The sequence below is a fragment of the Thermobia domestica genome, chromosome 15, assembly GCF_964235325.1.
Source record: "Thermobia domestica chromosome 15, izTheDome1.hap1.1, whole genome shotgun sequence".
Taxonomy (NCBI): Eukaryota; Metazoa; Arthropoda; class Insecta; order Zygentoma; family Lepismatidae; genus Thermobia; species Thermobia domestica.
In genome coordinates, this window is record NC_137468.1 from 6,635,188 (window position 1) to 6,662,775 (window position 27,588).

The 27,588-nt window shown below is 35.8% G+C and overlaps 1 protein-coding gene across 1 annotated transcript in view; it reads left to right on the forward strand.

The window, feature by feature from the left end:
• LOC145672055 (transmembrane protein 47) overlaps positions 1 to 20,129 on the forward strand; it is a 267,446-nt gene extending 247,317 nt beyond the window's left edge. The window contains exons 4-6 of the mRNA XM_081741271.1: positions 7,263 to 7,412; positions 15,868 to 15,927; positions 18,655 to 20,129. Of these exons, the coding sequence (XP_081597397.1) occupies positions 7,263 to 7,412; positions 15,868 to 15,927; positions 18,655 to 18,815 (371 nt within the window). The 3' untranslated portion in view covers positions 18,816 to 20,129. The remainder of the gene's footprint in view (positions 1 to 7,262; positions 7,413 to 15,867; positions 15,928 to 18,654) is intronic.
• The last annotated feature ends 7,459 nt before the right edge of the window (positions 20,130 to 27,588 follow it).

Below are 27,588 nucleotides of genomic sequence, written 5' to 3' on the forward strand. Positions count from 1 at the left end.
TAACTGCAGTTCTATTGAATATGGAGTTTGCCCTAACACACTACCGACAACAGTCCGAAACTGTGGTCGTCGTCTGACCGTTGCCAACCCAGCCATCTGAGTTATTTCCAACTTCAGGTGTTTCCATTATATCGATAGTAAAACTGTATAGCTGCGAAAAAAAATCTTTTGAGCTACAAATAGTTAAAATACGCTGCTTTTCGAGCACAACCTCGCTACTTTTAAATCTTGAGATATGGCAACACTGTAAGGAACCGTTAAATTCCAATCAATCAACCGTCTATCCTATATGATTGTTTTCTTAATCCTGAGATGAATATTGGAATCGTTCTCTTCAGCATCCTTCCCATTTTTCCTTGTTTTTGTTCACCAGTATAGTTACTTGAGCAGTTTCATCGAAAATATTAAATGAACAAACATTTCTTCAGAGATTACAGGGATCGGATAGATTCTCGGTTGATTAAATCTTGCGGGCCCGCTAGACAAATATCACGGAATTCCTCGTGCATGAGGCAGCAATGGAAGCCTCTAAATCCGAAATTAAATAAAAATAGATGAGGCAAAGAACACGGATGTTAAATTATTTCGTGATGCAAAGCAAGGAAGGGCTCTTGAAGTTTTGAATGCCTCCGTTGGAGGAGGGTGAATTCAGACCACAAACCGTTCGTGACTACTAGAAAAGAGAATGGCGTATTGATCTACACTCGCAGCGAATACAACAATGCTCGACACGGGGAACAGAGTAAAAACTAAAACCCTGTATTCACAGTTATAAATAAACCTTGCTCTAGAAAAAAAAAACTTAAAAAAATAACAAAAGAGAGAGAGAGAGAGAGAGAAGACATTAATATTGTGTTTGGTGTGACCTGATTCTGAAATGGCACATTTTATGAGCTTCAGCTATATGATAATAAATATGTTTTCAAAACGTATTGAATAGGAAACTCGGAAAAGTTTCTAAAAAGCAATCCATAGATTTTAAAACTGAAAAAAAAAAAAAAAAAAGGAAAAACTTGGATAAATAGTTGTTGCTATTGCGTTACCAACAATAATGGAAACTGGACAGTTGGGATCAAATCCGTTTCCGTGCAACAGTGAGATATAAATGTCACATATTTTGGAGCTTTTTTAAAAAAATTGTATTCAATAAAACTTTAACGTTACTTCTATTTGTTTTCAGTTTCAGTTTTTGTCTCTTTTAAACAAAAGATTGACAATCAATGGGCACTATCTTACCATTTCTATTCTTCTGACAGGAATTATAGGATTATATATATATATATATATATATATATATATATTTATATATATATTTATATATATACAGAGTGTTGATTAATTCGTGTGTCAATTTCATTTGTTCACTGTGCAAAAGTGGTATGAGGTAAAGCCGTGGAATTTGGTGTAACTTTAGACGAAGGACATAAGTTTTGTTTCGGCATAGAAGCATGTCACTTGTACTGAAGGTTGAAGAGATATAGGGTCAAAGATCAAATTTCGATTTTTTCCTTATGGAATTCCAATGTTACATTCTGAAAGAGCCTGAAAAAACGTAAATCGAAGTGATAACAAAGAAAAAGCTGTATGGTATGATTCTATGTCTCAAGCTGACCAAATATGCGTCAATTAAGTGTCATGGTCAGAGGTCTCGGTCAGATCAAGGTCACAGGTCATCTTGAGAACCAACTTGAATACACTGAAAAGAACGCAATGTCCGAACCTCATCATGTCAAATGGGTTCTCAAGGTGGCCTGTGACCCTGATCTGACCGAGACCTCTGACCATGACACTTAATTGACGCATATTTGATCAGCTTGCGGCGTAGAATCATACCATACAGCTTTTTCTTTGTTAACACTTGGATTTACGTTTTTTTTCAGGCTCTTTCAGAATTTAACATTGGAATCCCATAAGGAAAAAATCGAAATTTGATCTTTGACCCTATATCTTTTCAACCTTCAGTACAAGTGACATGCTTCTATGGCGAAACAAAACTTACGTTCTTCGTCTAAAGTTATACTAAATTCCACGGCTTTACCTCATACCACTTTTGCACAGTGAACAAATGAAATTGACACACGAATTAATCAACACTCTGTATATATATATATATATATATATATATATATATATATATATATATATATATATATATATATAATATTCTAATAGCTTTACCGATAAGAATCTATGGCTTGACTGGTTAAGCAATACACCAGACAGTAATAAAAAAAAATAATAAACAATTTAGTTTTGTATTCAAAAACTACGATAGACTTTCAAACTATGGGTGTTGGTCCAATATTTTCCCCAATAGTGACAAATTTACCAGTTTCGTTAAGTTTAACGCCCACGTTTATGCTCCGAGACTAAGAAAGACGATGATGTTGATAGCGAATGAAGTGATGGAGTGTACGAACTGGGAGGAAACGGGAGAGTTCAGAGAAAATCCGTACACTTTGTTTTTGTCCACCACAAAGCCCACTTGGCACGAGCTTGGGTCGAACCAAGAACTCCATGCAATGCGGTTTCCCAGTTTCGGTTTCAACAGGCGGATGAAAACTACTCTTGAGATACTGAATATATATCTATGGACTACAGTGGTTTAGTGGTAGAGCGTTCACTTCTCGTGCATGAGGTCCTTGATTCGATCCCAGTTCGCGCCAAGTGAGCTTTGTGGTGGCCAAACATCGTGTGCGTGGGTTTTCTCTGGGTTCTCCAGTTTCCTTCCACTTTCTTCATCACACCATTTCATTCATTTCCCATCATCCCCGTCTTCTTTAGTCTAGCCGGCATAATCGTGGGACATTAAGACTTATTAAAGATTTCATTTCATATATATATTCTTAATCCCTACTATCTTTTCGTGCTTTCGCTGTATGAAAATTTGTATTAACCCTTTAATGGTCAAGCATTGATAGCATTACCATTAAAATATTTAGTTTGCTTTTATGGTTGAACCATGTCTTCCTGATAATAATTTTGTAATTTTTAAAGTATTTTTGTACTTTGGTAACATAATTCAGGGTGTTTATTTCAAAGCAACATTGCCACAAAATAGGTCGTATATGTAGCTACTGAACAGCATTTCTCTATTATGGTAAAATGTTATAAGAATACTCTTAGTAATGACCAACAGTTTTGTTGAAATATTTTCCTACAGAGCAGGAAACCATAAACCAATAAATAAATAAGTAAAGAAAGAAAGAAAGAACTTTCGCGAAACGTAGGAGATAAAGCTTTTACAATACTAAATTTGACTGTCCTCTGTTGACGAAGATTAGAAGTATCTAAAGAAGCGACCCACAAATTATGTATATGAATATTGTATGAAAGCAATAATGCCAATTAAATGATCACTGAAGTTATAATTCGTGCGGATAACGCTGTAGAATGCGATGTTACTTGAGAGCAACATTGTCCACTAAAGAGTTAAAAATAAAAGCGACAGATTGCTTAATCTCCCGTTTTGAATAAAAGGTATTAAAGCCAATATTGAACTATTCTTGCTACACTAAATTAGTTCCAAAGAAACAGTTTATCGCTGTCTATTATCACTTTTGCCTTATAGGGATGAATATTGAAAGCGGAAGTTGTAACATTCTAGTACATCCGGTTTCTTTAGAGGGTTAAAGACTGAGATAGCATCTGCCTTGTCATGCTGAATCCAAATTTCCTCATCATATCTTACCGTTCTTCCATAAAAGAGGCAATACTTAAACCAGAAATTGTAAAATTTCCCTTCTGGTTACAGTATAGGAATTAGAGGCGAGATTGGCCTGCTTTTGGTACACTAAATTCGTATAGAGACTGCTTTTCGGTATCTGCTACCAGTTTTGCTCTACGACGATCAACTATTGAAACCGTAAGTAGCAGTGGATTCAGTCATATTGGCGGTTTTAATAGAGATTAAAAGAGAGAGAGAGAGAGGAGATACTGAATCCATATCAAGAAATCTTTTCTCACTTTTCTTTATCGTTTTGCTCTATTGGAATTAACATTGTCGTCGCGAATTCTGTCGAGGAATTTGAAGCTTAAAATATACAGGCTGGTCCAAAAGTAAGTATACAGTCTTGCATTGCTCAAGTATAACATTCTAGTTTATTGGTTTATTTACATCGGCTGTTCTGAGCTCAAGGTAATAAGTGATATAAAATACAGTGAACTGAACAGTACGGTACTGTATACCTACTTTTGGGCCACGCTGTATAAAACGATAATCATGCCTGTTATGCTATATGGTTGCGAAACATGGTCGCTTACTTTGAGGGAAGAACGCAGACTGAAAATATTTGAGAATAAAATCCTGAAACAAATATTCGGGGACTGAAGAGGAACGAGTATGGGGAATGGCGGAAACTTCATAATGAAGAACTGCATATTTTATACCGTTTACCAAACATTGTTAGGCTCATCGAGTCTAGGAAGCTCAGGTGGGCAGGTCCTGTAGTCAGAATGGAAGAAACGTAGGAACGCTTTCAAAGTCTTAACTGGAAAAGTTTGTAAACAAGAAAGTTTTCTTCAGAAATTGTTTTTCTTGTTCTTGTGTTTTGTTCAAAGTTACGAAGAACAGAACCGGCCATTTATGTGGACACTGAACCAGGACTGTGACTTCAATACGACAAAGTTGGCGCACAGGTCATATTGGAATGTCTAACTTTCGCCGTGTAAGCATTCCTAATCACACACGCCTCAAAGAGAACTGAATTACGGACCACACCGCTGAGACCGGCTCAAATAATAATTATTAATTTAAAGATGAAAGGACATAATCTTACCCTATTACACAAAAAACTTACTACTTGAGAACCATCGTACCTAGCACGTAGATTTTTATATTTATCGGACTTCCATAATAGAAGCAAAAGATCACAAGGTAATTTCTTGCTCTCCGTACCCAGTCACAATTCGTATTCATATTCCAAATCCTTCACAGTAAGTACTCCTTCAGAGTAATCCTTCACACACTTCTCTGGAAAAGTTTACCTAAGGTAATATACAATGTTTCAACAGTTGCAAAATTTAAACAATCTGTAAATTCCCTTCTCGTAAGCAAAGATAAGGATACGAATAGCACGTGAGGCATCTTCGTCTTATCAGATTATTAATTACCCATGTATGAACACACACCCAGTTTGTAACCTGTGTTAATTTGTACAGCTTATATATATATTTCAGATTGTATTCCTGCATAGACGTCTTTTTTTTTTTCCTCTCTTGTACTGTATATTGTTTTCATTTCTTGGTTTGAAGTACCGTATTTAACTAGTTTTTCTCTTTTACTTAAATAGCATACTCTTTTTTTATGTAGTTGAAGTACTTTTTTGTAATTGTGTATATTCTGGTGTTTTGAAAAAGAAAAGAAAAACAATGTATGCACGTGGTTAAGTGTTCGGAGAAGGCTGCAGAGCCTTAGCTTCGCCACGTAAAAGAAGTCATAAATAAATATTGCCCAACTAACTCACTCACTCTATGGCCTATGGTACCCAGAGGTTCAATGCCGCGTTCACCAAAGCTCTCCATTGACTTCTATCCTTAGCCAACTGGATCCAGTTTCTACTTTGTATTCCTATTTCTGCGAGATCCATCTTAATGTTGTTCTCTTATCTGCGCCTAGGTCTTCCTAATGGTCGTTTTCCGATTGGTCTTCCAGTTGAGACTGAAAGCGTTCCTACTTTCTTCCATCCTGGCTGCTTGAGCTGCTCACCTAAACCACTAGACTTGGTAAACCTAACAATGTTTGATAAACCATATAAATTATGTAGTTCCTTGTTATGAAGTTTCCGCCATTCCCCATTCCCGTTCCTCTTGGGTCCGAATATTCGTCTCATGTTCTTGTTCTCAAATACTTTCAATGTATGTTCTTCTTTCAGAGTAAGCGACCATGTTTCGCAACCATGCAGAACAACAGGCATGATTATCGTTTTATAAATTTTAAGTTTCAAATTTCTCGACAGAATTCGCGACAACAAGAGCTTTTGAACTGAATAATAACACGAATTCCCTGTTTTTAGTCGACATTGATTTTTTTCGTAAATAGGGTTTTCGTCTATTAATATTGATCCTAGATATTTGAAAGTATCCACTTTATCAAAAAGTATTTCGATATTTTAACGCATTCATAATATACCGTATTACGATCCGGTCAAACTTCCATGTACTTAGTTTTATTTGCATTTACTTTTAAACCCATATCCCCGCAAGCGTTTAATAAGATCCCTGCATTTCTTTCTATTGTTCTCCTATTATCCCCTATTAAATTTACATCATCAGCATAAACTGGTAAACCTCATTCAACTCTAGGCCCTGATTGCTATCTTTGATTTTCCTTACAGCATATTGCAGGACAAAGTTGAATAATAATGGCGATAATGCATCTTGTTTCAGGCCATTCTCGACGTTACAGCTTGTGGACAAAAATATTCCTACCCGGACTTTACTTTGGGATTCATTTAAACATATCTTAATTTAATCTAATTAGTTTTTTCGGTATTCCAAATTCTGTAAGAATGTTGTACAATGTTTCTCTCCTAACCGAATCGTAAGCCTTTCTAAAATCAATAAATAAAATTAGTTAATGTACCGGGGTATCATGAATATTGCACAACGATCGTCTATAGTACAGTGACAAGCAGTGTGTTAAATGTTCGAAAGAATTTAGCTGTTGTATAATGTTATTCTTACATAACTTTATGCAGCCGAGTGTAAATACCCTTTACAATTGAGTATACAACACATTTTGTCAATAACTTCGTAATGAACGATGAACTATTGATTTAAAAAATCACATAAATTAAGAAAACTGTGTTCAAATGTGTTTCAAAATGATTGTTGGGAGGAGGAACAAAAATGTAATTTGGTTCAGCAGCATCGTTTCATATCATAGAGAAAAATGTTACGTACTGCACACCGCTATTTTAATTTGTACTATAAATGCATTAATGCTCACCTATAGGCCAATGGTTAGTACCCCGAGTTCGTTTTTCGATGGAATCATAAAATTCTCTATGTTGGCCTAGTATTGTGAGGCAGTTGGGGAGATACTTAAATTCAAAAGAGGCCAATAACAACTACGCCCATATGCTGACCGTATGTACGTAATTAAAAGCCATTTGTCCGGCCATAGTCTGACTACTTGAGAAGGGTTTATTTTCAATAAATACTTAAGTTAATGTAACAAGAGCAGAATGCGACTAAAATAAAATTATTTTGGAGATGTTTAATGTACAATTTTATGCTAAAACGATTGCTTTGTTTTTCAGCGCACATTCAGGCAGCTGCAGCCTTGTGTGTGATCACCCTCCTTACAGATGTGTTTGCCACTTTGCTCACGGGCTTGGGGTTGAGAAGCAAAGACCACAGGACGAAGTATACCTACTATAGGGTGGCTGTCTATATTATGGTCCTTTCATGTACGTATCACATCTTCTGGTGTTTTTACTGTAAGAGTATATAATAGATTTATAATTTATTATTATTACTTACATTGGTTGACAGTGGATTTTTTTTCTTGAAACTAGGTGTTCTTAATAGCTTTCAAGCTCCAAAAAACTAATCTAAACTTAGTTTACACCCTACAATTTAAAATTAATACCAGTAATAGTGTTAAGACTTTGGAAAAAAATTTAAAAAAAATACATAAATTTTAAAGTTTTACCCTAATACATAAATTTTAAAGTTTTACCCTAATTAACTTAGAGTCATGGCTAATACGTCATTATCTTTGTAATGATTCGTGCTTTCGAATGATACCTCACGATCCATAAGTTTAGGAAAATCTAAAAAAGCTTTTTTTTTTTTTTTTTAATAAACAATCTGAGTGCCCCTTGCAGGGTCCCAGTTTGAGACGCCTTCACCAAATGTATCCAAACAATTTATTTTATATTTCGGACTATATTTCTGACAAGTTTCATTGACATACAGTTGATTGTTGTGGACAGTGGCGGCGGTTGGACGTTAAAAAGGGGGGGGAGGCAAGACATGATCTGAATATTTGTATATCAATGCTAGTTTTCCTGGTTGTTTCTAACACTTTGTTTGACGAAAGGTTGTATAACTAATATGATACTATCTTTTTCAGTTAAAATACCGTATATCGTATTTCATATTTTATTAAGTAAATTGACAAGAGCAACGCACGTAGGTACTAGCCCCCTTTGTACTCTTAAACAACGAAAGTGTAAGAAGAGATTTGATTCCTTGCTCACGAACATCTTAAAATTCTGTCTGGAAATTTGTGAGATCAGATTATTTATATTAATCATAGTACTTAATAATGAGGCTTGTTTTATAGAAGTTATATTAAAACTGGGAATTAATGAACGACTTATATTTTTAATTCCACTCATGCTATTAAATGTATGTTGTTATTTTTAGAAAATGAGACAGTAAATATTAAAGCATATGCTACGACATTTGAAGAAATACGCAATTGCAGTATTAATAGTTTTGAATTCCAATTAAGACTGAGTTCCTTACAAATAACCATAATCAATAACCAACAACGGCAAATATTATATGGCACATTTTTTTTTCTATGAACCAGTAATACATACAAAAACTTTACATTTCCAAATAAAACTATATACTTTAAGGGGTCACTTCAAAAAAATGGGGGGCAACTGCCCCTCTTGCCCCCTAATCACCGCCCCTGGTTGTGCAGATTGGGCTTTTCGAAGGCTTTCGAAAGATATCCATAAATTCAAGAAAATTAGTTTGTTAGCCGAAATTTGTTTTTAAGAAGGTATATTTTAATTTAGGCACCGCTATCGAGGCCGGTGTCAAGTAACTACATGCACAGGAGGTACTCCGAATAATCCTGGTTATCCTAGGTTGTACATTTACAAATAACTACATGCAAGAAAGGTGTTCCGAAAAAATCCTAGCTATCCTAGGCTGTACATTTACTAACTTGCATTGAAAGACGAGTAGTAGTTATTAAGATGTAGTTAGTTTTCAAAACAAGACCAGTCATTTCTTTTAGCATTAAATGTGACTTTTGAGAGGGGGGGGGGCAAGGAAGATGTAGGAATTTTCAGAGTACTTCTCGTTTATGTACCTGATACTGGGGTCCCAATAAGGGTGTCTAAATTAAAATTGCCCTCCTCCCCCTCCTCAGGCTTGCATGCAGGGGGTCTAGGGGGCCACCCCCTAAATTTTTGGTAACTCCTAAAATTTTCACGGTAGGCTTGCAAATGAACTATAATATGGTTGGATCGCCCCCCCTAACTTGAGCCTCCCCTACATTTGGGCTGGCTACGGGCCTGCTCCTCCTCCGAATGTACGGATCGAAATGCATGATGTATCATTCGGAGCCCACATTATTCTAAAGACAATGGCCTACAAACCATGAACCTGTGGTAATGTTGCAATATATTTTTAAAAAATCCAGTCTTAACACCAATGAAAGTTGACAGAATATAATTCGAAAGCATGAATCATTATCAAGTTGATATTCTAATCATTAATCTTAAGATTACTGGCATTATTTTTAATTGGAGGGAGCAGAACAAAATTTAAGTTCAGATCTCAGGAGCTCAAAAACTAAAAGGATCACCTAGTTTGATGAAAAAAAAAAACTTTAATTTTGTTGATCATTGTTATTATTGTGGCAGCTAAGTCCCTTGTGTTTACAAAACTGTGATGTAAATTTTGCTGAAAAAAAAATTACATGTCCTTCCTCCTGATCGTTTAAGTGTAGGAGTAAATGTGCTCTAACATAGCTACGTCACTAGAAAGAATAGGCATGCTAAATCGTTTTGTTTTCCACTTAAGAATAGGATAGAAAAATCACATTTGATTGTAGAATATTGTTTGGTATGTTTCCATTTAAACATTTGATGATTGTGTGTGTGTTAAATATGAAGGTAATTAAATTCAAAGAAAAAATTGTTTTGTTTTACACACTCTTATTGTTGATTAAGCTACCAATCGTGTCTCATTGTTTTATAGGCAGTGAAGTGTGGAATACTACTGGATATAATAAGCTAAATGACATTTATCACTCGTATGGTTTTCCAAACAAACTCTGCCCTTGACAAAGAATTATACATTTCAAAAAGAAAAGCTAATCAGAGACATTGCACTTCTTCAAAAATGGCATTATATTCAGTTTTTTTTTCAAACCTTGAATAATATTTCTTTCATTAGTAACAGTAAAAATATTCGGAGTTCGAAAAAAAAATCCTTTAAATTATTATAGCCAACAGAAAATGCGAATAATATCAGTGGCGTATTTACGATTTTGTTTCGGGAGGGGCTTTGCCTGGAAATGTGAAAATTCTGCAAGATATTTCATTTACTTTACTATACTAAGTAAGATTTCGGGGAGGGCTTAAGCCTGGAAGCCACCCCCTAAATACGCCACTGAATAAGATATGAGATAGTGGATAGATATGAGACGACTGGTAGTGTCCATCAAGAATTGGAAAGGGAGTGACCGCGCGTAGTGTAGTCGCTAACGCTCTCGCCTTCGGTGCGAGCGGTCGCGGGTTCGATTCCCGGTGGGTACACTCAGTCGAAACAGTGTGAAAAGCTTTTTCAGGCCAGCCATATTGAATGAGGTTTTCCCCATTCACACTAGGCAAATGCCGGGGTGGTACTTAACATAGATCCCATGCCGCTTCCTCTCTTCCCTTTTCCTGGATAGTGTGATTGCCGAAAGACGTCATACCTCATACGTGAGAGCTAACATGGCCGTAGATGCCGAAAGACCTGAAAAAATAAATCCTAAGATTTGGAAACGAGAGAGGGGTATTTAAAAGCAGAGTAACGTAGGAATCGTACTTGTGGCGTGATGAAATTAAGATACACCGTGGAGTGATTTAGAAAAGATTACACAAATAAATTATTGTTGAGACGAGTTGAGAGAGACTCATTGATGATGATGATATGATTTATGTGACGTCATACTTTTATTCTGGCATGTTTCTACATGTTCAATTAAATATACACATTTCAGAGTATTATGAACACGAAAATACAATATTTATTGGTCATATAAATTCATACGAGGCGCAGTCAAAATGTTCCTGGAATTTTGTTATAGCTCTTTATTACCACAATATAGGTACATATTCACTTCCTCGCCGTCAAAGTTGACACCTTCGGACTTCTTGTTCCACCGCACCTATGATTGGTGGAAACACCAACATTTCTTGGCGAGATTTTTGTCATAGAACTTGGCATCGCTAAGTATAGTTTCAAGATGTCAAAAGTTAAGTACTCTGGTAGTGTGAAGTTCTGTGACTTTTAGCAGTAGCTTCATTTCAGTTCTCCGATGTAAGTACTTTCCGTTTTCCATTAATACATTGTTATAATTGATAAAAATCTGTATAGAAACTCATAAAACTAGGGGAAAGGCATTTGCCCCACTCTTGCAACCTCAAAAACTCCTTTGTTTCTAAAGTTATATTTTACTTCATATGAAGGGTCGCGATGACGCAGTGGTAGAGCGTTCACCTCTGGTGCATGGGGTCCCTGGTTCGATTTCAGCTCGCGCCAAGTGAATTTTGTGGTGGACAAACACCGTGTGCGTGAGTTTCCTCTGAGTTCTCCCGTTTTCTCCCATTTTCTTCATTCCACTATTTCATTCATTTTTCTCTTCACCGTCTCCTTTAGCCACACGGCATATTCATGGGACGTAAAACAAATATCTTTACTTCATGTTTTGCAGTCTTCTAGGGCATAAATTCATGCATCAAGTTAGGTCAAAGTTGTTAGATGAGATATCCGAGCCCTGATGATAATGGTTGTGTATAGTACCTAAAAATCAACAGTATGGCGAGATTGATAGTTTTACAGTGCTTTAAAAAATTAGATGATATATCTAGCGAAAGTACACATGAATACAGTTAGAATTGAATTTACTACATATACAGAACGTTTTAAAATCGGGTAAATACCTTCAAACATGTCCAAAAATCCATACATGAAAACTAAACAAATGAAATTATAAACATAATAATTACAGATACAACTCAAAGATGTCGAAATAAAAGAGCCGATAAATCGAACCTGTTTCAAGGATTTTTTGGGGCACAAGGAACTACAAAATCATTTAATGTAACATCATATGAATTATTTTATAACAATATTATTCTATAGCAAAAATGTGCAATAGAGGACTTAGTTAACATGGCTGCCTCCTAATAATAACATAAAACCCGAGAAAGGGTTGAAAATGAAGAGGAAATTTTTCTGTTGTCTATTATCCTAATGGTTTCCTGTAAATAAGTTTTAACATTTAAAGATCAGATAATATAATATGATAAATTCAATAGCACACCAACTTGGGTTATGAGCATGCAAACGTTTGGAGAACAACTGTTTGGATTTCACATGTATAGTTATTCCAGTTCCTAGTGAGCATGTGATATGTTTTGTACATAGTAATGTGAGCACAGTTGATGGACAAGTGCGGTATTTTCCCCTCCCTTTTTTTGTTAAGTGTCCGTTGCACAAGCTGTCAACCGCCAACGCAATATGTCCCATGTGATGAAAATAAAATGATCCAGTGAGGGTACTGCAGTGGTTGGCGTAAATAATGAAATCCTATTTGTGGCGAGGAATTTCTTTCAAGATTGTACATAGCAAGGAGAAAAATATACTGAATGTAGAATGGCCCATAAGTCAGTCAGCAAAATTAAATTTTTAATATAGAAGTGAAATACAAATCGAAAGTGATACAGATAACATGTTTTTTAAGTCCAAGATAACAATAGACATAGTGCTCAAGTAGACAAGGATGCCTAGAAAATATGTTTAAAATGGCTTTCATTCTGTTTGATGCCAAGTTCAAATCTTCGCAACTCCGAAGCAGAAGTTTTGTCAGAAATTTTCAAAATATGGGTTTTCAAACGCAAATTGAATTCGTTCCTTCAAATATCCCACATCACAACTCTTCACAAAGGAAACACTATTTCTGAACATACCCAAACACAGAAGTTCATCAGGATAAGATTTGGGGAACAGGGAGGCCATTTAACAATATTATAACTATAGTAATTTTTTTTCACCGCATTTAGAGTACAAAAAGACGCTGGTTTGTGTATAGTTTTCTATTCTGTTCAGATCCGTAGCCGGAACACTACGAAAGGAGGGGCCGAGATCTTAATTTTTTTTTTGGGGGGGGGGGGTTGTAAGGTAACTTGAGCTCAGGTTACGTTCATACCAACGAACAAGTGGAAAATTTAGAGAATGGAGGTTGTCGCAGGGTGCTCAGCCCCTAGCAACAGGCCTGATACATAACTTCTTAACTAACATTAAGAACAGCAGGGGTCGCATAAACAATAACTCTGCCTCACATGAGAGTATCATCAATGATAAGGAGTGCGATTTAAGTTAAGGGAACTTTGAATTTTTGTAATAACTTTTTTATTTTTTCAGAAATCACAACACATTTTAATATAATAAACAAATGGTAACTGAAAATAGAAGTAGTTTACTATTTGATGCTGTAGACACCCTTGCGGCCGATTTCTCGAAGCTAGAACCGGAACTTCAGGAAAAGCGCTTGTCCACTACTTTTTGCCACTTCTTTTCATACTTCCAACCACTTTGTTTTGCATATCTTTCACATCCTTGATGAAAGTAAGCTTTTTAGCCATTTTGTGTTTAACTAGAGCCCAAAAATGCTCAATGTTTCTAGCCTGAGGAAGTTCTGGCTAGTTCTCGTTTTTACCGACAAACCCAATACCAGCATCAGTAAGCACGTCTCGCAGTTTTTTACATAATGCGAGGATGCCATATCGAGCTAAACCACAATGTCATGTCCGGTGAACTCTTTTTGTATCCATAGAAACAAAACCTTTTCAATGTACTCTAAATACTGGTTCCCGTCGATTGTCCCACTTCGAACAAGAGCAGACGAAATTTTATCGTTTGCCGCGGTTGCTTATAGGCTCAAAAACTTTTTCGTATAGGCCTACCTGTCTTTGGGTTTCACTAACTTGCTAGGATTAACTTGACGTTTACCAATGTACTATACATACTTGGAAACAGGTGTGAACGCTAAGTTTTGGTAACAGTAAGTTTCATCATCCATGATCACAATATACTTCTTGTCGGAGACATTGCGGCAGTTGATCTTAGCGCGTTTCTTCTCTTCGTCTGTATAAAGTGGTGCACTTTTACATGTTTCATCCTTGAATCTCTATTCTTTCTTGATCTTCCTTACACTGAATTCAGAAATTTGATATTTTCGTCCTAAAAAACGATTTGACAAGTTAGGGTTATTCAAGAGTTCTCGTCTAATCGAACTTCTCACTTTTTGTCTACAGTTTGAAATTGAGCAACCAGATTTCTTCTTTCGTGATGCTTCACAAGTCTCCACATAATTTTTCAACATTCTATGCACTGTACTATAAGGATATTCACACTTAAAATGGTTTAAAGCAGCCGTAAAGTCACATGTGCACTGATTCTCGTAGAATTGGATAAACCGCTCGCAGACAGCCTTGCCCTGTTCGGTTGTCATTCGCTTTCCGTTTATGTTTACGCGCTCACACTTAGCATACACTCGTGAGATACTATGACAAGCAAAGGGTGAAACTTTCATTGAGATCGAACGAGTGACTTTCGTTTTATGCGTGCTTTTTGCCAATTACCTTAACTTAAATCGCACTCCTTACTGTTAATTGAATTGTGGGAACTACTGCTGTAGTCAAGTTAGCTACTATGCTACTCAAATCAGTGTCGAATAACTGCTAGTACCAACTGACATATGGGTCACATAATATTTCGAATTTTATAGTAGAACATACGTCCTAAAGAAGCTAAAAAAATAGTCCTTTGTAAAGAAAAGTTAGAATCAACACAATAAGTGACAAAATACGCTTTCGAGATTATAATACATAGAACATTATTAGAGGAAAATAGGTGTAAGCCGATTTCAACGTCAGTTCATATTGACGTGTTGGCTTAACATTATCAATTAGGGCTACTTTCTAAGTGTTATCATAGAAATTCCAAAACATCCTATATATTATGAGTATAGCATTTCGATCTTCATTTCATTTTAAAAAATCATAAAAGAGTAGATATCGTTTCCATTGTATAGAAGATATCAGACGTTGACGAAACTTGGCGTGCAGATGACCTTGACTTGCTTAGTAGTATGTAAATCATATGTAAAATATTTTCCTAAGCAAACCATTGTTTCTCTAGTTCTAAGCCATTAGAACTGAGATTTCTACTTTTTAAGGGGAAAAAAATCACGTGTGTGTGTCACGTTAAAGTTTCACCAAATTTCGTTAATTTCTATTTAGAAAATCCTTCCTGCTGGTCTATACTGTCCTTCTGACAAAGGTAATACTTGAATTAGAAAACCTTAAAGTATATATTTAAAAAAAGCGAGAATTTTCTTTTTTTTTTAAAGTAGTTTTATGGAAAAACTTCATTTCAAAAAATTGTCCTTTTTTTACATCTCTAAAAGGAAGCCTGTTGATGAATCGGTCACTTTTAGTAACGAAAAGTGAAATAACATAAATGATGTGCTAAGTAGTGTTGCCAAAGGCTCAAACGACTCGGACAACGGCCCAGTCACCACCGAGCCAACAAGTCACCCAACCAAGCCGGCTCGAGCCTTTGGCTCAGTTGGGCCGAACCGAGCCGTACCGAACCAGTAGCTCATTCCGATCGAGCCAGCTCGAGCTGTTCGCTCAGTTGAACCGAGTCGAGCCGGTTGACATCACTAATTTTAAGTGTAATGATAGTTGGTAAAAAAGATCAATCTTGTGATCGTGCATTTTTTTAAATACCGAAAGGCATGTTTAATTTTATTCGTTGAAGTCAAATGTGAAAATATAAAGTGTACTTGTTGGAAATGTTAATAACTCTAATATTTTTTATACAAATTCTATTTTTCAGTAATATCAATTCTTATTGCCTTGGTGGTGTACCCAGTGTGCTTTGCTGCTGAACTTAACGGTAAGATTTTTTTTAAAATCCTTTTCGGTAGTTATTTATTTTTGAGTCATTCCACTGTCACGTGTAGGATATTAGTGACTATTTTATCATTGAACTGTAGCTTGTGACAATTTGGTGTTCATATATATGTGTATATTAGGGTGGTTCTTTTTTGTCTTGCCTCCCTAAAATGGTTCGATAGCAGGCCAGAGTAACGCAAAATAAAAGTAAGCTTCTAAGCTCCAGCTAACGCAAAATAAAAGTAAGCTTCTAACGCTAAGCTGTTCGTTTTCACATAGAGTTTTTCTGTTTTGATATCATCCATCAATTGTAGCCTTCTTCGCCTCCTCCCTCTCTTTCCTGCCACCACACCCTCTAGTACGCCCCTCATGATGTAGTTCCTTCTTAGTGTCCCAACCTATTTTCCTTCCTCTTCTTAATAATGTCCAAAACTGTTCCTTTCTCTCCCTCATTCATTTTCCACTTGACCCAACTACGTAATTCCATTCTTCTCGACAACCACAAACACCATGCTCGTGGGTTTTCTCGGGGTTCTCCCGTTTCCTCCTCCTTTCTTCATTCCACCATTTCACTCATCTCTCATCATCATTGTCTCCTTTAGCCTAACCGGCATAACCGTGGAACGTAAAACTTAAAAGATTTCGTTTCATTTTCTTCTCGACACTCACATTTCGAAAGCTTCTAGTCGTTTTTAATCACTTTTGCGCAGGGGCGGATCCAGGGGGGCGATCGGGGCGATCGTTCCCCCCAGAGGAGGAAACTTTCTTATTTTATATATATATAAATAAAACCCATCCCAAAGTTTGGAGCCCTTAAAAGTAGCAGCATGACAACTCCCCCCCCCCCCCAGAAGTCGGTCCTGGATCCACCCCTGCTTTTGCGTAATGCCCATATGCATTTCCAGTATATAATATAAGGCCAAGGTACGTTGTGAGTTTGGAAGACAATTGTAAATTAATAAACAGATATTATAAACGTAATAACTATTAAATGATTAGAGAGATAAGTTGGAAATAACGTCATATTTGAGTTTTGGGTTACAAGCTACCCCAAAATGATATGTACGTGACCCTCTTCTTGTTAATAAATCCAAGATGGCAGTCATGATGGTATTTATACAGGAGTAGATGGAGTTCTTCCTCCATCACCTATAGGCAAGATATGGTGTTACTGTCTCTAACACTTTCTACTGGGTGTCTATCGGTCACGAATGTCACGAAAAAGTCACGAAATTTAGCTTGTGGGTCACGATTTTTTTTAACTGTTCAAATGTAAGTACAGATTGGAAAATTTTGTTCCATAAAACGTCAAAGTTCAACACCAAAAATGTCTATGGTCGACTTTAGACGCTACCAAATCGCAAGCAAAGTACGTTTCTATCGCATGGATGAAAATTCGGCCTAATTCGCACCCAAATTCGCTCTTGAAAATTTTAGGAAATTTTATGATTTGGTAAAGAAAAGGTCACGAAAAGTCACGAAATATCACTTTGGGATTTTAGTAGACACCCTGTTCTAACAGTTACCTTTGCTTCAGGTTGTATACTGTGAATGCATTCAAAACAGGTCGTTTGGGGCACCATATAATATTATTATATTAAGCTATTTTTTTTTCTTATGTATTACTTTCATACAGTTACATGTAAAAATAATTTCCATATTTGAAAACATATTTCATACACACGTTCGTAGATAGTCCTGTTGCCATGAAATAAATTTATTTTTGTCATGAAAAGTATTTTACATATTTTACATTCAGAAATTTTGCTGTTGCTCATGGTAAATCTTAACAGCAGAATTCTTTTCATCATTATGGTGTAGTTGTTATCAAGACTGGATGCTAGCCGAAGCTTTCGTTATCAGGAAAGGAGAGAATATTTTATGTTCTATGACTCGCCAATGAAATCACTTGTCTGAGATAAATGTAATGCAGTGTGATTTGGAGTTAGCTAGATGTTTTAAAATATTAATAATGTGCTTTAAAATATTTCATTTACGGAGTTGGAAGACCATAAACTTCATCTAAATGTGCAATTACGTATTTTGCACCTTATACTACTACTTAACTAGTCTGTGTCTGGTATTATCTGCCCCGCATTATGTAATAACGGTACTTCTTCTCAAAACGTCTTTCAAAACACGTGTATTACAATGATTGCATATGTAAATTAGCAGTTTATTATTATTATTATTATTATTATTATTATTATTATTAGTAGTAGTAGTAGTAGTAGTAGTAGTAGTAGTAGTAGTAGTAGTAGTAGTAGTAGTAGTAGTAGTAGTAGTAGTAGTAGTAGTAGTAGTAGTAGTAGTAGTAGTAGTAGTAGTAGTAGTAGTAGTAGTAGTAGTAGTAGTAGTAGTAGTAGTAGTAGTAGTAGTAGTAGTAGTAGTAGTAGTAGTAGTAGTAGTAGTAGTAGTAGTAGTAGTAGTAGTAGTAGTAGTAGTAGTAGTAGTAGTAGTAGTAGTAGTAGTAGTAGTAGTAGTAGTAGTAGTAGTAGTAGAAGAAGAAGAAGACGACGTTCTTAATGTCTATATTGAATTAAGCATTGTGTTGTAGTTTGTAACATATAGAATGTTCCATGGAGATAATACAAGTGAAACTGTTAAATAAATAGCTACACATGATAGATAAGCAGAAAGTAATTGTCATTGAGACTTTAGAGCCAGAATTTCTGTTGATAAATTATTAAGTGATTTGTATTGTAATAAATGTGATTTTTATTTTCAGCAAACCGTCCAGCATGGGAATTCGGCTGGGCTTACGGCGTGGGCTGGGGAGCAGCGATCTTCTTGTTCGGTGGAGTGATTCTTCTGTTGTGTGACAAGGAATCAGAGGAGATCTACTACAAGGAGAGGAAGATCGTTCATGACTCGGACTCTCGAGCCTAGTGGGTCAGGCATGGCATGGTGACATCCCTGCCGCCGCCACCGAATAGCCAGGGGCCACCTCCTGACGTGACACTTGTGACCACGAGACCCCAAGTGAAATACATGTAACGTTGGTGTTGTGGCCTAACTTGCGTTGCGGGTGGTGCAGAGTTTGTCCCCTTGCCACGGTATTTTTCAAACCTTTCTCCACGTTGAAAGACTCAAGATGCAATTTTCTGCAAGACTGGCTTCATGGTTTTGCCATATGTTGAGAATTATTCGCCCTGTTTTATACAAGAAAAAGTAATAATTATAATAAATCTGTTGTCATAGGTGATGCTACTGCAGGGAGGAGAAAGTTTTTATTATACGACAAAGTTGAATTTTTAACTAAGAATATATGAATATCCGCTAAGCCCATTGCGTAGCATTTGAAACGCATTAACCTTTTATGAACTAATTAATTGTTATTTGATTACTGCAGTCCTGCAGTGGTTTCATCTCCAAGCGTTGTTCGTAACGGACTTTGTACATGAATATCAGTCCATTCTTGACTAGAGTTGCTAGTGAAGCTACTTGGATAGGATTTTCAAAGTTTAGTTAATACTTCGCGATAATTTCAACATGTCATTTCAGGTGTGAATGCAGATGTTTTTTGAGAATAATAAATACTAAGAATCATTTCTTATCGAGAGTAAACTTTTCTGGAAATAAAGAAGTTTGTGAAAGTGCTTCCATGAAACGTACCTGAAAATGTTTTAGGTAATTCTGATTTTATTTTATGATTAAGAGCGAAACATTTTTTGTCTTTATTCACTAGCACTTGATTTTGACATTTAATGGAAGGCTTCGGGACCAGAGGCTCCAAATAAGTTCATCGAATGCAACAACAGATGGCAGTACTGTATCAGTATCCGTGGTTGCGTTTATGGAAACATTTGGGAAGTGACGATATCCTTGCTTCTGTATCATCGATTCCTCTGTGCTAGTATGTCTACATCTAATTGTAACGACACATTTAAAAAAAATTAAGTAATTTGCGAAAGGAGTCAATTCGAGAAGAGACGAAAATGTCTGTCAAGTAGCTTCTTGTAGCAACGTAGAATTAAAATAAATAAAATGGTGGTGATATCCGATGATGAAAAGTGAAATCAGAGATTCGAATCCCTGAGGAAAAAAAAATTGAAAGTGAGCTTTCAAAACAAAGAACTCGTATATATATATAGTGTTCATACGAATTTTTATGATTTAAAATATTCAGTAGCTTCCTAGATACCCAATGAAGTCACCCTTTTTGTCTGTTGATCCAGTTGCCATGTTAATAATTATAATAATTATAATAATAAAATAATAAAAATGAAGGGCATTTAACTGAACATTAGTTAAATTGAGGAAGGAGATTTGTTAATTAGCAAGAGCCGAGTGCAAATGCCTTCCCGCCATCATAAAGTTCAGATAGTGTCTTTTCTAAACTCAGTACCTAGTATCTTTAATATCCTTTTTTTTAAATTATTATTCATATATAAACAAATAAGTATATAAAAATAATAATAAAATAGTTAACACTTTTGTGTGTATTTTGCAAATACGTTGGTCCAATGTTTGAACGTTACCATATCTCCTGTGAATTAATTAAATGAATAGACAAGTTTTTTTGTTATAAACGAATTAATACGAGTAAAAAAAAATAGTTGGAGCACAAAAAAAAGGACAAGTAGGTAGCTTTAGTGTTTTTGTTGTTTGTCGAAAAAGTAAAGTGATTTTACATGATGTGGAAGTGTTAGCATTTGGAAGGAAGATTTTTATGTAGTTTCATAGTCTACTAATTCACTCTTACAATTGATACAAAATATACTTTTTTCTATCAAAATATGTATGTATATGTTAAGAGAAACGGAACAGATAATGTCCATAATCTGCACACACACAAAAAAAGGAAATATATATATATAAATATCTATATTGTAGTTGTAACTTACGTCTTTTACAACTGTTGTGCATATCTTGTATGTTAGGTGAGTGTTCTACGGAAGATTTACAGAAAAAAAAATAATAATGAAGAACTAGTTTAACGAGTAGTTATGTATATTAGTTTATTGAGCAGCTGATTTCTAGTCAAGAAGTTTCAAGAGAAAATTGTATGGAGCCTGTGACTCTCCGCATGATGATAATGACAGCTACAATGGAACTTGTTTAAAGCGGAACGGAACTTGCATAATAGCGAAACTTTACATGAAACTGCTGTAACGTGTAAGTTATTATTATTATTATTATTATTATTATTATTATTTAAAACATAACATAAATAAGACTGATAAGAAACTGAAAACTACAATTGTTTTTAAGGTGTTCTTAAAAATTATACTCATGGACCACAGAAATTTATTCTACAGGTCAAAATAAATAAAAAATGCTATGCCATTCAAGGCCTTCATCAGATACTACGACCAACGAAAAGTGACGATATGACAATGTCATAGACGAATGTTGAACAATATCGTTGCTCTACAAATCCATCAAATAGTAACATCGATTGTTTCCAGATGTTATGTAAAGCCGTTAGAGTTGATACTAACCCTATCTGTTAGTATCGATAAAAGTTATGTATCTGGATAGGTAAAAAAAAATACAGTAACTTGTAACAAAGAAGTAAAAGATTATATATGCACAAATTGCTTAAAAAAAAAAAAAAGACTTTTCTTGGAACATGATATTAATTGTATCGATGTAAATAGATGAGATTAGTATCAACGCCTACTAGCTTTAACTGCCATCTGGTAAGAATCGATGTAACTGCTTGATGCATTCGTAAACCAATACTGGTAATGGTTCAAAGTTTATTTACGACGTTGTCATATTGTGAAATCTTTGGTTGGTCCCAGCGCGTAGAGGAGACCCCAGAGGGTATAGTCATATATGTAGCATTTTCGTTTTTATTTTGACCTGTAAAATAGTTTTCTGCGGTTCGTGGGCGCCAGTTTTAAAGCAATCAGTATAAAGCAGACTTTTTTCCATTAAGGAAATATTGTCGTAACGTTCCGGCGTAAACAAATTTCACTGTACTGTTTCTCTCTATCTTTCTTCGCCCTGTGCACTTTATCTCTTCTCTCTCTCTCTTTCTCTGTATGTAAATATTTACTGTCTACTCAAATTCTTCTAACTTTTTACTTATCTCTTTCTAATTCGTCTGTATAAGAGGTCTCTTGTTTCAAACGCGTAATATTTATATATTAACTAACTGTAAATTGTGTCAAAATGTACAGTTGTAGAGTTCACTGCTTAAAGAGTTAACAAACGAAGGCAGAACTACATCGAAGTAGTAAAAACTGTCCAACAAAAAAAAAAAAAGCCATGGCCTTATTCTAGGTCCAAGATGTTCCTATAAGTGTGTTTTGTTAACAGTAAGCAGATTAAAAGGGAAAAAGATGTGTTATTATAAAACTCTATACGTATAACCTTAATTAACACGAAGAAGGACAAAGTGTTTTGCTATAAGCATATCAAGAACTAAAAAAAAAATACAAAAAAGTAGTGTTTTGGAATTTTTTGACAACCTAGTTCCAGTTATTACTAGGTCTAATAACTGAATTAGTAACGAGTTTTTATAATTTTGTGTATTAAGTAATCTGAAGAAGTTATATCTTATCTATTGCCTAATTCATTCATTATCTTTGGTTAAAAAATGCTTTGAACATGCACAGTGACAGCTATATTTAATTTTTTTTTCCCTGATATATATATAGTTATTGCGTTGGAAGAATTGCTTAGTATGTAATGTATGTAAATAGACTATAAAGAATTTGCAGCATTATATATGTATAGATATTATGAATGGCAGTTTTAAAACTATGTTGGTTGTGTTTACTACTTAACCAATAGGAACCAAGCAACTATTTTAAATATTTTTTAAAAATTATTATTATTGGCTGTGTTTAGTTTACAATATTATTTCTGTATAAACAATTTTATTTTTGTAAGTTAAATGTATAAAACGTTTTAATTTGGAACCACATTAAAATTATAGATATTTTTTAAACTTGATAAATATTCTGTCGAATGAATTGTAATATACTCTGTACAGTAGCAAAATCAATATTTATTAATTGCGTTAAATATAGAATGTCATAAGTGTTAATGTCAGTTTTTGAGGCAAGTACGAAACAGCATACCATACTGTATTGCTGATCTTTATAAAGATAGTTTCTCCTCTAAAATACATCTAAACAGAACTTATAGGAAGTACTAAAATTTCAAAATAAGGCCAAGTAAACAGCGACTGTTTTTTTTTTTTTAAATATATATATATATCTATTTTCGTGTCATTAAAAATGGAACTTGATTTTTTAAAAATTTATTGTTGAGTTTTGATGTCACGATCGAAAGAATTTGTAAATTGCACACGTGATAATCAGGTGATGTATAGAATGACACTTTTTTGTTTTACCCTGTGGGTCGAGTACAGTTACGAAGCAAATGTATGGAATGTTGTGTATAATATATTTATTTGACCAGTCTCTATAATTTTTTTTTAGAAATAAAAAATTTACTTCGAAAATAAGTGTAAGTTTTTTCATTTTTATTATTGATTTTTTTCATTGCAGAAAAAACTATAGGATTTACTATTTATTCTTGGCATTTATTGAATTTAACTGCTGGTGAAAAACTTAATTTTTATTCGTTTGAACGCAGAGTTTTTCTCTTGCCGTTCCACCGTTAAAGACAGGGCGTGGGTATGTCGTTTTAAAGCTAGTTCAAGGACATAACAAAGAAATACCTTTACATAATTAAACTATTTTCCATATCTCTTCTGTGTTTAATGTTTTCATTGTGTCTTGCAGTCTCTCACTGTATCCAGCACACAACTGTAAAGTTACATTAACCTCACAAAAACGTGAGTTTTAAAAGATGTTTAAAATATGGAGTCAAAAGCCCATCTTTTTGCCATACTTATTCAAACTAGAGATGTCTGCTTTTATTCACAAATCTTCGTAAAGCAAAATCTACTTAAAGCCAGCTGTGTGCAGCACAATCAAGTCATAGTACAGCCATTAAACTATGATCTTTTGCCACATATTGAGAAGAGCATACGAGGGCTGTCTAGAAAGTATCCGACCTTTGGCCAGAAAAATAGTTGCGAATACCTGACAGATTTGGGACCCTAATCCCCTTCAAAGTAGGCCCCTTGTGCTTCCACACACTTAGCCCACCGATCCTTCCACTGCTGGAAACACCGCTGGAAGTCTTCTTTTGGAATGTTGTTCAGCTCCGTCGTCGTGTTCCGCATTATGTCTTCTCTACTCTCAAAACGGGATCCCTTCAGAGGCGTCTTCAATTTTGGAAATAACCAGGTCACAAGGAGCCAGGTCTGGAGAGTAGGGAGGTTGGCGAACGGTTGTAATTCCATGTTTGGCTAAGAACGTGTGGATCAATTGGGATGAATGTGCTGGGGCGTTGTCATGATGGACGTGCCAGTTCTTCGCTGTCCACATGTCTGGTCTTTTGCGCGGACTGCGTCACGGAGTCGCCTGAGAACATCTTGATAGTACTCCTTTGTCACTGTTTGTCCTTCCGGTGCGTACTCGTGATGCACAATTCCACGGGCATCGAAGAAAACAGTCAGCAACACCTTGATTTTGCTTCGCACCTACCGCGCTTTCTTCGGCCTTGGAGAATCGGGATGCTTCCATTGAGACGATTGTTGTTTTGTTTCTGGGTCGTACTCGTACACCCATGACTCATCTCCAGTTATCACGGAATTCAGATACCCAGGATCAGTGTTGGTGGTGTCCAGAAGGTCCTGTGCAACGTCAAAACGGGTGTCTTTTTGTTCCTGAGACAACAACTTGGGTACAAATTTAGCAGCCACTCGTTTCATGTTCAAATCGTCACGCAAAATTGCATGTGCAGAATCTTTACTCACTCCAACATCTTCTGCAAACTCCCGCACTGTCAAACGGCGATCTGCCATCACCAAATTTCGCACCCGCTCAACAACAGCTGCATTCCGAGCAGTTTGGGGCCTGCCGCTACGCTGCTCACTCTCGACTGATGTGCGGCCATCTTTGAATCGGTTGAACCATTGTTTAATTTGTGTTACACCCATCGCATCTTCTCCAAACACCTGCTGAATCTTACGAATTGTTTGGCTTTGAGAATCACCCAGCCTTTGACAGAATTTGATGCAGTATCTTTGCTCAATTCGTTCAGTCATCTTGCGAGAAACACTAAATCCGACGAACACTACCAACAACACCTCACTTCGCGACCACCAGCTCACGACTGGCACACGCGAACGCGGTGAAAAAATTCAAGCATGCGCATTAAGGTTCCTCCTTCCACCGTGCACGGTGGCACCGCCTGAGAATCACTACTTTGCGTGGAAAAAATTAAGGTCGGATACTTTTTAGACAGGCCTCGTATATGTAACAGGGATAGTTAGAGCAAGTTAACACTAGATTTTTTTTTTTTTTTTGTACGTTGTGATTGAAACAGTTTCCTGTGCACCTCCCTCCGAGCAAACCATTGGACTGCGCCAAAAAATCGAAATGTTGGTTTATGGATTCAATTCTTTATAACGCTAGTCATAAAGATTACACGGGAAGAGCTAGAGGGGAACTGTGAGTTAGGTTACTGTATATTAATGGTAAGGCTCAATTATGAGAAAAGAATTGAAGTGTTACAATTTAAGCTAGCGTTAGTAGCAAGATGTACGTACAGATCTTTATAATTTAATGAAAACACGTGAAATTGGGAACATTCAGATGTCTGAGTTGGCAATGGCCAAACTGTTGATGGTGGTGGATTAAGGCAAACTCAGTACTACGTGAGGAGTAGCGGAACGGCAGTGTGCAGTGAACTTGTCCTCTCCTTTAAAGTGCTTATATTTATTGGTTGATAATATGTTAGATTACAAAGTGATTGGCTTCATCAGCAGCAAGCATCGAACTGTAGACTGCAGATATGTTGCACTACGCAGGAAAGCCACACCAGGAGAAGAAAACAAAGTACTGTAACACATCAGGAATACTATTGTTGTAGTTATATTAAAGATGGAAATAAAATAGTTAAACGAATTTAGCCTACCATACAAACGGATTACTCTTTATTTAGCCCAATTAGGTTAATGGCGTAGTTTCTGATGCGGCCTACTATTAAATAGTATGTTAGGCGGTAAAGATACACTTAAAGAATGCGTGATGTACAACTCATGTTTACAATTGTCATTGGCTACCAAGTGCCTAAGGAGAATCATCATGTTACTCAACACATCGTAGCTATATTATTACATATATTTACTCATTAATTCACTTCATATATCAATTATAACTAATAATCTTCGTCGCAGAATCTCTTACAGATGATCTCCGTTAGGAGCATGAAGCCCATCAAACTATTAGACATTAAATAACATCAATTTAAAGTCAACGCACTATACAGTAAAATCAGCGCCTGAGTATGAACATTAAAACTTTATCTGCTATCGCCATATGTTTGAGCTAATTCAAAATTAAACAGAATTTCCTGATGTGATATGCAATATAAAATTACCGATTTAGAAGAAAATGTATGTATCACACACTTCAATCAACTGTTTTCTTATATATATATATAAGCTATTTCTTTTCTAACATTAAAAGATCAACTGTCATGGAAAGAAGAATAAAAATGCAGTAATTTCACTGTCAATTTCGCCAGCATTTCAATGGTGTAGATAAATATTACGTCCTCTTTTTCTGTGAAGTTTAGATTGGTATAATTGATTGCTCCAACTCAACATTAACAATAATTTATAACATCTAAAATTGGTTAATATCAAGAATAAGAGCACTCACAGACAAAATCATATGAAATGCTGTAATGGATCAAACAGGTCCATTACAAACTGAGCAGACGGTGATTGTGTAAAACTGTGGAGGTGACCTCTCTGATTTCCAAAGAGGCCAAATTGTTGGCGGACGGTTATATGCGAGCGTGACTAAAATGGTAAGTGTGTGAGGTGTTTCAAAACTCATGACGGCCTACAAAACTCAAGGCAAAGAGGAATAGTAGTTGAAAGAAAATCCTCAGAGACAGGTCTCGCCGAACAATAAAGCAGATTGTCATTAAAATACCTCGTGCGACTTTGCAAGTGACAGTGGAACTCAAGTAGTACCCACTACAGCCCATGTCAACAGTCAGTCTACCGCGAATTGCATGACATGGACTTAACAGGATCGGATTGCACGGGGACGCTTTACCACGATGCAAATGGTACTGCGAGCATGCACGACAGATGACTGAAAATGTATGCTGTCGAATAAACTATAGTTCAGCTCTACACAAAGAGTAAATGACTAGACCGGAACTCAAACTCAGGACATCCGACATACTGTGCCGATGCGTTAACCACCCAGAACAGCCACACAGTCTCGCACTCCAGAGGTCGGTGCTCTCCATTCAAACCACAGTCTAATTGGGTGCTTGGACAATCCACTATCTATATATTGAGAACACCTTTTGAAGGCTGCAATTTCATATATACTAATGAAATCATATTGGTGAATGATCCACAAAATGAAGTTGGAGCAACGATCCAGTGATAAATTCACTTTCGATGCACGCATAATTTCAACCTTTTTCATTTTCGTTCCCATTAGTTTCGATTTTAACGGAGTTGCCCATCCTGCATTAAGTGAAGATAGGTAATCACGCAAATGAAAGGATTTAGAATGCGGATACTCATATTTTAGTTGCTGTGTTTTCACTGTAATGTATTTTAACTTGCAAGAGGTGTATTTCGGAAGTGATAATGAAT